At 55.2% G+C, this 11,255-nt stretch overlaps 2 protein-coding genes across 6 annotated transcripts in view; both read left to right on the top strand.

Annotated features, from left to right (window-relative positions):
• The first annotated feature begins 295 nt into the window (after positions 1–295).
• NECAP2 (NECAP endocytosis associated 2) lies at positions 296–5,961 on the top strand. The gene is made up of 8 exons (XM_042883179.1): positions 296–416; positions 1,258–1,358; positions 1,897–2,001; positions 2,656–2,737; positions 2,930–3,038; positions 3,705–3,885; positions 4,403–4,487; positions 4,750–5,961. The coding sequence occupies exons 1-8, from the start codon at positions 328–330 to the stop codon at positions 4,796–4,798; spliced, it is 801 nt and encodes a 266-aa protein (XP_042739113.1). The 5' UTR covers positions 296–327; the 3' UTR covers positions 4,799–5,961.
• Positions 5,962–6,700: 739 nt separating this feature from the next.
• CROCC (ciliary rootlet coiled-coil, rootletin) overlaps positions 6,701–11,255 on the top strand; it is a 15,286-nt gene continuing 10,731 nt past the window's right edge. For 3 of the 5 annotated variants that reach the window (XM_042883012.1, XM_042883008.1, XM_042883013.1), the window contains exons 1-11: positions 6,894–7,202; positions 7,429–7,580; positions 8,236–8,421; positions 8,491–8,574; positions 8,650–8,720; positions 8,795–8,960; positions 9,714–9,820; positions 9,900–10,106; positions 10,447–10,543; positions 10,648–10,740; positions 10,836–10,970. In XM_042883012.1, the coding sequence (XP_042738946.1) occupies positions 7,446–7,580; positions 8,236–8,421; positions 8,491–8,574; positions 8,650–8,720; positions 8,795–8,960; positions 9,714–9,820; positions 9,900–10,106; positions 10,447–10,543; positions 10,648–10,740; positions 10,836–10,970 (1,281 nt within the window). In that variant the 5' untranslated portion in view covers positions 6,894–7,202; positions 7,429–7,445. Of the gene's footprint in view, positions 6,824–6,892; positions 7,203–7,428; positions 7,581–8,235; positions 8,422–8,490; positions 8,575–8,649; positions 8,721–8,794; positions 8,961–9,713; positions 9,821–9,899; positions 10,107–10,446; positions 10,544–10,647; positions 10,741–10,835; positions 10,971–11,255 lie in introns of those variants that run through there. The other 2 variants (XM_042883009.1, XM_042883011.1) reach the window with 2 other exon arrangements.

The following is an 11,255-nucleotide window of genomic DNA, read 5'->3' as shown; positions in this document are numbered from 1 at the left end:
CAGGAGAATTTTGGGGCTGGGCTGCTCTCCATTCTTTGCTCAGTAGCGTGAGGAGAGGCTGTGGGGCTGGCTGAGCCGAGGAGGAGCAGGATGGAGTCCTTTCTCAGTGTTTTTATTTTAAGGTGATTTAGGGAAAAACGTGCCTACAGAGCGCGTCCCGTGCCTTGATACCGACCACTGCCTGCGATGCGCCTCCCGCCCGGCAGGGGGCGCAGTTGCGTAGCGTGATGCTCAGCCCGCACCGGAAGTGCTTCCCTTCCTCCTCTCCCCGCCCCGAGGCGGGCGGTACCATAGAGTCGCCGGCGCCCTTCCGTCGTGCTGGCGGCCATGGAGGAGGACTACGAGGCGGTGCTGTGCGTGAAGCCGGCCGTGCACGTCTACCGAGTGCCGCCGAGGGCCTCCAACCGCGGCTACAGGTGCGGTGCGGCGCCGGGGGGTGGGCCTGGTGCGGCCTTGGGGCTCTCGCAGGCAGCCAGGCCCCGCCGTTGGGCTGCAGGCCCGCTCAGCCCCGCTGCGAGGAGAGGTTGAGGGTTGTTGTGCCTGGAGAAGAACGATAGAATCGCCGAGGTTGGAAAAGGCCTCCGAGGTCATCGAGTCCAAGCGGCCGGGAAGGCTGCGGGAGGGCTTATAACGGCCTTTCGGTGCCTGCAGGGCTGAGAGGGAAGTCGGGAAGGGCTCTTGGACAGGGTTTGGTAGTGGCAGGACGAGGGGAAATGAAGTAGGGAGAAATTCTTCACCCTGAAGTGATGATGCCCTGGCATAAGCTGCCCTGAGAGCTGTGGATGCCCCTTTTTGGATGTATTCCTGGCCAGGCCGGAAGGGTCTTGGGCAGTATGAGCTGCTGGATGGTGTCCCCATGATGGGAGATTTCCAACCCAAACCACTCTATAATTCTATGAAAACGGAGATATTCCACAAGGATCCCCTCACCAGTGTGGCTTGCGTTGCCCTAACGCTGTTTTCAAGCTGGTGATTCCGCAGAAGGGGAAGTGAAACCTTTCTGTACTGTGCAGTGCAGAACTATGGGTCTGTTCCCCAGTGCTTCTGCAAGTGGTCAGCAGACTTGGGGTGAGATGCAAGGTCTCGTGATGCGTGCTGCCTGTCTGCAGCAAGCCCAGGTGCAAGCAGGTTCCCTCACATGCTATCTCACTTTGTGAGGCTTTGTGATATGTTACCATGCCATAAAATTGTCTCATTGCTGCTGCCTGAGGACCGCAGGGGCACCCAGAGGTCAGTCACCTTTTCCTCTCCCTGCAGAGCTGCAGAGTGGCAGCTTGACCAGCCAGCATGGAGCGGCAGGCTGCGCATCACCGCCAAAGGCAAGACTGCCTTCATCAAGCTGGAGGACAAAACCTCAGGTAAGGAGGAGGGGCTGCAGCAGAACGGCTTTCCTGTCACCCCAGGGGGGCATTGGGCTGCTGGCGGGGCAGACCTGAGCATGGTGTCACTGCAAAGCAGCTGTGTGTTGTTGTTTGAATCCATCTGCTGAGCGTTACTGAGCTGGTTTGTCACCTCCAGAGTGTGGTGCCATGTAGCACCAGATAGTGGGAGGCTCCTTTGTTGAGCATTGGTAACTGAGCCAGGAAAAGTGTGCGTGCCTACGGCTGGGGAGGCTTTATGTGGTGGAATGAAATGATGTGGATCTGCCAAAATAAGGCAAGCAGGATCTGATCTCTCTTCCTCCAAGCTTCCTGTCATCACAACAAGTCGCTTTGCCAGTTTTTCCATCTCCTGGATTCTTAATTGCCTCCCAAGCTGCTGCTGCAGAGGAAGCGGGTCGTGTTTACCCATTTCTTGCATGCAGGCTGCTGCCTTTATGTTCATCCTCACAGCAAGGAGAGCGGCATTGATGTGCTGCACTGGCACGTTAACTCACACCTGCTTCTCTTTTTTCAGGAGAGCTTTTTGCCCAGGCCCCCGTGGAGCAGTTCCCTGGCATTGCTGTGGAGAGTGTGACAGACTCCAGCAGATACTTCGTCATCCGGATCGAGGATGGCAACGGTGTGGTGCTGCTTTGGTGCTGGCAGAGACAGGCCTGGGGGGGAGCAGATCTTGAAAACACTCAGAGCTTGTTCTGAGTTCTTACTGGTGAATGATTCGTGTGGTTGAGAGCTAAATAGTCCCTGCCTGCAGTGATGAATGGACAGATCACCTCTTCATGCTCTGCCTTTTGCTAGTAAAAAAAAAAATCTTTTAATCTACTAGTTTAATCTACTGCTCAGCATGAAGGACACAGCTGTGTAGGACTGTCACTGTGATGCCAGCCTCCATGTTGATTCACTTGTAAGAATTTTAAAGCTGGGTTTTGCTAGTTCTTTAAATCCATTCAAGCTGAAGTGATGATGTAAACACAGCTTTGCTAACTGAAAGCGTGGCTGCAGTTTTCTTCCAGCCTCACGTTACAGCCCTGCTGACAGTGTAACACTGCTTTCCCTGCTTGGAACTTGCTGGCTGTTCCTTTCTTTGTAGAAGGAAGAAAGAAATGCAGCTCCAATCCTAACCTCAGCCCTGCTGTCATCAGAATTCCTCTCAGCTCCAACTGGAGGAGCTGACAGTCGCAGGGGTGTGAAATTGGCTGTCCCCCCACTTCTGGGCTGCATCCCTGGCTTTTACCCTGTTTTGCACTTCTAGCCTTTACTCTTCCTCATTCCCCAGGCCGCCGTGCTTTCATTGGGGTTGGATTTGTGGATCGAGGGGATGCTTTTGACTTCAACGTCGCTCTCCAGGACCATTTCAAGTGAGTTGGTGCCTCTCCTTTTGTCCTCTTGACTTGGTGGTTCCACGTGGCAGCTGCAGGTTTTCGCTCCAAGTGCTGGGGGTGAGGAGCTGTTTGCTCCTGGTTCACTGTGCCCAGTTCACTTGAATTGAAGCGTAGTGCAAAGAGGGCTGCAGCTTACGAGTCTTTTTCCTTTTTCCTGCCTTCCTGCAGGTGGGTGAGGCAACAGAACGAGCTGGCCAAGCAGGCTGAAAACCCTGACCAGGCACCCAAACTGGACCTGGGCTTCAAGGAGGGGCAGACCATCAAGCTTAACATCGCGGTGAGGTTTTTTGCTGCTCCAGATGTTTCACCCTGTACACTTCATAACCTGTAAAAACGCTGTCCTGTGGCTTTGGTGATTGTCCTGAAAGACTGAAAGAGAAACAGCACCAAAACCCTTCCTTTTTCTTTTCTTTTTTTTGCAGCGTTTTGGGAAATGAAAGCATCAAGAATGTTCTGTTAGCCTCTTTTGTTAGCCTCATTTCTTGTTAGCTGTGAAACACTGCTTCTTAGAGATGCAGACTCCAGCCAAGCTGTCTGCCTTCACGCTCAGCCCTCACAATCTGTTTTTCCCCTCTGCTGTGGTTCGTGGCATAAGAGGAAGCAGTGGCTTTCTCATGAAATCCCCTTGCTAAAGGAAGCCTGGTGCAGAGCTGCTCATGCCCTTGCTGTCTGCAATGATTTGTAGTGGGGTTTCTTATGGTTCCCAGTCACAGAATCTGGTCTGTGCCTACGTGGTGGGGATTCACAGATGAAAACATCTGTGGTTCAACACCTGTTGCTGCACCAGGAGAATGTAGCACAGCGATCTTTTTCCTCCAGAGCAAAGCATCTGAGCTGCTGGGCTACTTGAAAGCATTGGCTGGGAGGAAGAAGTAGAATCACGCTCTGATTCTGGATTTAAACGTGGTTCCACCTGAAGTTTCCCTCTCGTGTCTCCTTTCAGAATATGAAGAAAAAGGAAGGAGCAGCAGGGAACACCAGACCACGTTCTGCAGGCCCTGGGGGGCTGAGCTTGCTCCCACCACCTCCAGGAGGAAAATCTTCCATGCCAACTCTTCCTTCTGGAGAGCAGCCACCATCTTCACTTCACCCACCTACCCGGCTCCCTGGTACCCCCATCACAGGTCTGTGTCTTACAGAAATGGCTGCAGGGCTCTTTAGATTCAGTTTTAACTGTTGAGATGCACATAGAAAGACCTTGATGTTCCTCTTGAGCTGCAGGAGGAGATGGTGCTGAAGCCCTGTTGGATGAGGGGAACTGAGGCACTGAGGGGAATGGGATCACAAAGCCATCCTGCTTGTCTTAATATCCCCTAACTGTTCAGAGCCACTCTGTGTTTCATGATTGTTTGGGAAGCGTAAGTTTTGCACACATACTTTGCAAGCTGAAAGCACAGCATGTTTAGAAAGGCCCTGCATGAATCCTGGCCCTCCTGCCTGGCCTGTCACCATCTGTGTGCAGCACTGCAAAGTTCATCTTAAACCCCAGTCAGGTTGGAACGGTGAACTGACTGCATTCGAGCAGTGGGTGTGTGGAAAAGCAAAATAGCATCTTCTTGAATGCAGAGAATCTGGGAGGAATCATTGTCAGTAACAGTTTTCCTTTTTCTCCTCTCTCTCTGGCTCCTCTGGCTGCTGCAGACTCCCTGCTGTCCTGGCCACAGCCCGCTGCTGCTCCCTCTGCCCCTGCCACCGACGTCTGGGGTGACTTCACCAAAGCTTCAGGGTGAGCCCACGTGGGGTTTGCAGGTTGCTTGGGCCAATGCCTGCAGCGTTAGAACCCAATCCTGCTGGTTTTACTCTCACTAAAATAAGATTTTGAAAGGTGAGAAGCTGCTGTGCCTGGCCGTGTGTGGGGGAGAGTTATGGATTGGCACCAGGTGACCTGTGCTGCCGCTCCTTTTAGTGTCTGAGCCCTCCTTTGTTAATGTCTAAACCATCTTTTCTCTGTGTCCAAACTCTCTTTTTCTCTCTCTTTCTCTCTTCAGGTCAGATTCTAACCAGACACAGGCAAATGCAGGCTGGGTGCAGTTCTGAGCCAGCTCCTCACAGGCACTGGAGGAAGATTGTGCCAATTTCTGCAGGACCAAAGCAGCAGTGGGAAGTGCTCCTGCTGCTTAAGGACACCTCACTCGTCACTTATGGTGGCATTGTACTCCCCTGGCCCCCTCTGACAAGAAACAAGACCCCAAAATCTGATGCTGGAGTTGAAAAGCAGAAATTGGTGCTGGTTGACAAATGAGCACGTGCCTTACCAAATTCCACGCCAGCACCCTCAGAGCTGGGGGCCTTTTCTGGGTATTTTGTGCCTGGATCACTGCAAACCGTTGAGGCTTCAGTGACCTTTCTTGTGTCTTCTTTCCTTCCTTTCTTACTGCACTAGCAGGGCTGCAAAAATGTGGCAGCTTCGTGGCACCCCGTGTCCCCTTGGTGACATGAGAGTGCTCAGGGCACTGATAGAGGACTCAGCTGGCAGCGCTTCTGCTGCCCAATTTGGGCATTTTTCTCTCAATTCTGATGCAATAGAGGTGGGTTGAGGTGTGCAGCACAGGGCTGCCCCTGGCACCATCTCCACTTTCTCCTCGTGCATTTGGGCCACTGAAACCTTTCAGTCTGGCAAACGGGGGGGAGCATCCTCCTGGAGACTTCTTGTGTGCAAGGCCTTGTTTTGTCTGCTGCTGACAGCACCGTGCAGGCAACGTGCTTCCAAGGTGCTGAGCATCACCCCTGATACTTCCAGCACTCCCTGCAGTGTGGGGGGTGGGGAGCACGACTGCTGTGTGCAGCTAAATGTGAGCACAGTGCTGGAGTTCCTATTTTCCTGCTCCAGTAAGGTTATTTTTCGGTGTTTTTTTTTCCCCCCTCTATTTTGAAGAGAGATTTGTATTCGTTTTGCAGAGACTTTATTATTGGAATATATGCAATGAAAGACTAACTTGGTCTCTTGAACTGAGCTGGGGTTGAGATTCCTCTTTGAAAAAACTCCCAAGTATTTTCTTACCTATTTATATTATGGTGAAGGCCTTTCACAGTACAGAGTTCTGCTATTTTTTCAGTGTTTCAGACTTAATTATTATTTCCATTCTCAACTGGACGGGTGAGCATTTCCATTGCAGAGCTTTCGCTTTGCCCTGGCAGCTCACAGGGCCGGGTGAGAGATGTCACACTTCCAAGGGAACAATAAAATCATTTTGATGCCAGGTGTGACGTTTTGCAGCCCTGAGATCTGCCCCTGTGTGCTCAGGGTGGGACCGTGGGGCTGCCTTCGAGGTGGGGATTTGATGTCGGGGGTGGTTTTGTGCTTTCCCTCCTTGGTGCTGGGGAAACAGCGAGGCACAACACATGGCTGTTGCTTAGCAGTGGCTTTGAAGCCCTGTGGGCAAAGAAGGTAAGGAACCAGGAAAGTAAAGGGGACAGCTGAGGACTTGTGGCCCCAAAGCCCATCAGGGAGCCTCGGCGTGGCTCTGGGGTGAACATCTTCATAAGCCACACTGTCCCAGCAGCGCTGCAAAGCCTCAATCCTAACACCCTCCCTCTAATAATCCGCGGCTCAGCTGGGAGGAGGAAGGGCATTTGCTCTTCCTGAGGGGCAAGCAGAGGCTGGGCAACGCTGGGAGGGCAAACCCGCATCCGAGGGTCCGCAGAGGGAACGCCTTCAGTGCGGTGTTGCCCCGCAGCCCCTGCTGAGGCTGCACGTTTGGAGCTGGCATCGATTTGTTGGAGCGTTTCTCCTTTCTGCCCTCGGGGGGAGCAGGAAGCGGCAGCTCGCCGTTACCCCTGCACTTCAATTCATTAATCGCCCGGGGTCTTTCTTTTCCACGTGGCAGTTAACTGTATGATTTATGGAGCGGCTGCCGCCCCTTCCCAGCGCCCAGCCAAAGGCTGCCCATAGCAACCTGGCACGCTCCACCCAACGCTTTTTCCTGCCAGTGCCAACTCCTGCGCCGTAATGAGCTTAACGAGGCCGTGCTTCGTTATGGCTTAACGAAAGGGCTCCTCTCTCCCGGGCTCCTGTGAGATAACAGAGCCCTGAATCTCAAGGAAGCCGAACGCTGGAGCAAAGTGAGTGCGTTTCCTCTGCTTTTGGGTGCAGGGCTGCTTGGCGCTGCTGATTTCTTGCAGTAGCAGAAGAATCTTTTTTTGCTCTGCAGGCAAATAGCTTTGTTGCTTGGTTTGAATTGCAAAGCTTCGGTTTTGCAGCAAAGCAGAGCTTGGGGGAGGCGTTAGGACCCCTGAGGCACGCAAATACAGCCAGGAAGAGGAGGGTTCTCAGCCTGGGAGGGGAAAATGAGGATTTCAGGCTAATCCCAACCATGCATCCGCTTTCCGCTTGCGGAGCGGAAGCAAAGCCCTAAAAGAGCAGAGCAGGATGGAGACGCGGGGCTGCTGAAAGCAAAGCAAAAGGGGGGGGGGGGGGAACCCACGAGCGTGTTGGACTGAGGTAGGAACTCCCAGCAGCAGCTGAGATCGTTTGCCTTTGCAAAGACAGAATCTGCCGTGCAGCTGTAATGGCAAAGCTGCGGTTTGTGCAAGCGCGGATTTGCAGCAGGGCAGCTGCTTTTGCAATGGCACAAAGCAACTGTTGCACAGGGGCATGCGGAGTTTGCAGCCAGAGGAGCAAAGCAGCAAAGTTGAGCCTATGCCCTGAGCCTTGTCCCCTCCTGTAGGTTCCATCCCCGAGGCCATGGCCTCGCTGCTGTCCCTCCAGGAGGAGAACCGCATCCTGCAGCAGGAGCTGTCGCGCGTTGAGGACCTGCTGGCTCAGAGCCGAGCTGAGCGCGACGAGTTGGCCATCAAATACAACGCCATCAGTGAGCGGGTAGGTCAGCCACGCACACAGCCCAAAATACGTCTTTTTCACCCTCAAAATGCACCTTTCTTTCCCAGCATCACTCGGAGGTGCTGAGGACGCTGCGGTGATGGAGATCCAGCACCCGGCATGCTGGGGCTTGCAGGAAGCACAAAGCATTCCCATTTTATTCATCTCAATGCTTTCTTTTTCCTTTTTTTTTTTTTTTTTTTGCAACTGTGGCACTGGGAGAAGAATGAGGGCTTTGGTTGCTCAGGGAGATGCAAAACTCGAGCTGCTCCACTCTGGGGTCTGTATGGCTCCGGGGGCTCACACCCCTTTGTGCAGCCTGGTTGCTAAAAGGAGTGAGCCAAGAACCAAAAAGTACCCGCAGGGAAATCACTGCTTCCTGTTCCTTGTGCTGAAAGACTATTTATCCATTGGCCAACCTGATGCAAACCCAGGTCTGGGTTATTTCCTACATGCAGCAGCCAATTCCTTATTAGTTTTCCGTTGCCATTTCCTATTGCATCTCAAGTGCAAAACGTCAGGGCGCCCCATGTTGCTTCAACCCTATGAAGCTTTGCAGCATCAAAGGGAAGATGAATTTATCCAAGCTGGGATGCTTGTACCTGGAATGGTTCTGGAGAGGTTGCATCCTCAAAGGGGTGCTGCTGGCTTGCAGCTGGAGCAATCCCTGCGGCTGGAAGCGGGCGAGCAGGAGGTGGCGGAGAGCCGGAGCCTGGCACAGCACAACATTGAGCTGCGGAGGCTGCTGGATGAGGAGCAGGCTGCCTACAAGCGCAAGCTGCAGGCGTACCAGGAGGGCCAGCAGAGGCAAGCACAGCTGGTGCAGAAGCTGCAAGCCAAGGTGGGTGCATACTGGGGACACAGGAACGCTGTGATGGGGAGGGACTGGATGCCATCGCGTCGTCCCCAGGTGCTGCAGTACAAGAAGAAATGTGGCGAGGTGGAGCAGCAGCTGCTGAGGAAGGAGACAGAACTGGAGCAGGAGAGGCTGACAGTGTGTAATGTCCCCAGTGTGTCCCCAAATGTCCCCCACCGTCACCTGCATGCAAAGGGAACGATGTCCCCACAGAGCCAGCCAGAGGAGGAGAGCCCCAACGAGCTGGAGAACACGCTGATCCGGCTGGAGGAGGAACAGCAAAGGTGTGAGGGGGCCCCAAGTGGGGCTGGTGGCTGTGGGGACATCCTAGCATCATCCCCAGCCCTGTGTTGCCCAGGAGCTGCAGCCTGGTGCAGGTGAACTCGATGCTGCGGGAGCAGCTGGAGCAGGCAAACGTGGCCAACGCGGCACTGAGCGAGGACATCCGCAAGCTGACAGCCGACTGGGCACGGGCACGTGGAGAGCTGGAGCAGCGTGAGGCCCAGTGGAGGAGGGAGGAGGAGGTCAGGGCCGAGGGGAGATGCAAAGCAGAGGAGTGCTGCATGGGGGCCTGAGGGATGCAAAGGTTGCAGGATCATTGGGATTTTGCATGGAGATAAATTTGGTGGTGCACAGGGCGTTGCACAAAGAGGCCAAGCAGAGGGGTGCCGGGATGCAGCGAGGTGAAGGGATGCAAAGTGCAGGACCATTGGGATGTTGGATGGAGAAGAATTGGTGGATGCATGGGATGTTGCATGCAGAGGGTGCTGCATGGAGAAGGAACATTGCATGGATAATTATGGGGGTGCAGTAGGTGGTGTATGGGGAGATTTGAAGCAGAGGAGTGGAGGGGTGCTGCAGGATGAAGGGTTGTGAGATACAGAGATGTGGGACCCTTGGTACTTGCATGGAGAGGAATTAGGGGTTGCAGGGAGTGTTGCACAGATGCAAAGCAGAGGGGTGCTGCATGGGGAGGGGTGTAGGACATTGCATGGAGAGGAATTTGGGCATTCAGAGGATGTTGCATGGAGAGATGCAAAGCAGGGAGACAGAGGGAGTGCAGAACCACGGGGTCATTGCACAGAGAAGAATTTGTGGTGCAGGGGGGGGATGCAGGGTGAAGCAATGCTGCATGCAAAGGAATGCAGGGCGGAAGCAGGTATTGCACGGAGGCACTTTTGGGGCTGCACGGGATGGTGCATGGGGCAAGACCTGGTGCTGCGGGCTGCAAAGCTGCGTGACCAGGATCTGCTCCATCCATCCCCATCCCCTCACAGTCCTTCAACACCTACTTCAGCAACGAGCACGGCCGCCTGCTCACCCTCTGGAGGCAGGCAGTGGCCTTCCGCCGCCACTTTGGCCAGCTGCGAGCCGCCACTGAGAGGTCAGTGGGGCGGCGAGGAACGGGAACGGGGTGGCAAGATATGGGCTCACCCTTCTCCTATCCCCCATTCCCTTTGCAGAGATCTGGTGGAGCTGGGGCAGGAGGTGAGCCGTGCTGGCCGTGCTGCCCACGCCGCCTGCGTGCAGCTGGGAGCTCACCTGCAGCTGGCCGAGGGCCGGGCGGGTGCAGTGCAAGAGCAGCAGGCACAGCAGCTGGCACAGCTGGAGGAGCAGCTGGCAGCACGGGGCCGCGATGCTGAGCAGGAGAGGGCGGTGCTGGGGGACAGGTGGGGTGCTGGGGGATCCTGTAGGGTGGTATTGGGTGCTATGGGGTGCGGCCGGGTGCTCTGGGGAGCTGTGGGATACTTCAGGCTGCTGTGGGGTGCTACAGGGTGCTGAGGGATGCGGTGGTGCTCTGTGGGTCGGTGCAGGGTGTTAAAGGATGCTACGCTGTGTTATGGGGTGCTGTGGGATACTATAGCTTGCTACAGGATGCTGTAGGGGTGACAGGGCGCTGTGGTATGCTATGGGGTGGCACAGGAGCTACGGTGCTGCACAGTGCCATGCAACACAGCGTGGTTCTACATGGTGCTGAGCACCAGCCCTGCTGGGCACCATCTCACCCAGGCTGGCGGAGCTGACAGCAGCCCTGCAGCAGCTACGGAAGGAAGGTGGTGAGAAGGAGCGGGCAGTGCAGGCTCTGACAGCACAGCTGCAGAAGATGGTGAGCGTGGGTCGTTGTGTGAGATGCACGCTGCACACCAAGGCAGGTCGCAGTGTGTGATGCACAACGCACACCTGGCACGTTGCACGCCGGGTGTTTTGCAGGAGGCCTCTCGTGCTCAGGAGCCGTCAGCAGAGGTGCAGGCATTGCGTGCAGAGCTGGAGCTGCTGCACCAGACGCTGCAGGACATCACCCAGGTGCTCCCCGCTCCCTCTGCACTCTCAGCGCTACGAACCCATCCGTGCCTCAGTTTCCCCTCCTGCAGCAGTGATGCTGTCCCTGTCCCTTGCAGGCAGTGCTGGCTGATGACCATGGGTCCTCCCCAGGGCCCCCCAGGCTCCCTTGCCGCAGTCTCTCTCCTGCTGCTGCCGCAGCCACGCTGGGAGCTGTGCATGGTGCCCTGCGCCGGCGGCACATCCAGCTGCAGGTGGGTGAGGGAGGGGGAACGATGGCAGACAGACACGGGGATGGATGGACAGACAGGTGGATGGATGGATGTGGGGATGGACAGATGCGTTGGCGGGTGGACGTGGGGATGGATGGATGGACATGAGGGTGGATGGATGGATTGACATGGAAATGGATAGATGAATTTGGGGATGGACAGATGCATGGGTGGGTGGACGTGGGAATGGATGGGTGAATGGGTGGATGGACAGACATGGGGATGGATGGATGGATGGATGGATGGATGGATGGATGGATGGATGGA

The sequence above is a fragment of the Lagopus leucura genome, unplaced genomic scaffold (assembly GCF_019238085.1).
Source record: "Lagopus leucura isolate 7727_CA_CO unplaced genomic scaffold, USGS_WTPT01 Super-Scaffold_100037, whole genome shotgun sequence".
Lineage (NCBI taxonomy): Eukaryota > Metazoa > Chordata > Aves > Galliformes > Phasianidae > Lagopus > Lagopus leucura.
Note: the sequence above shows the minus strand (reverse complement) of the source record. Positions and strands in the feature narration are given on the sequence as shown.

Coding starts and splice junctions, on each gene's coding strand:
- NECAP2 (XM_042883179.1), top strand. CDS start 328: ATGGAGGAGGACTACGAGGCGGTGCTGTGCGTGAAGCCGGCCGTGCAC. Junction 417..1,257: donor GCCTCCAACCGCGGCTACAG/GTGCGGTGCGGC, acceptor CTCTCCCTGCAG/AGCTGCAGAGTGGCAGCTTG. Junction 3,039..3,704: donor CCATCAAGCTTAACATCGCG/GTGAGGTTTTTT, acceptor GTCTCCTTTCAG/AATATGAAGAAAAAGGAAGG.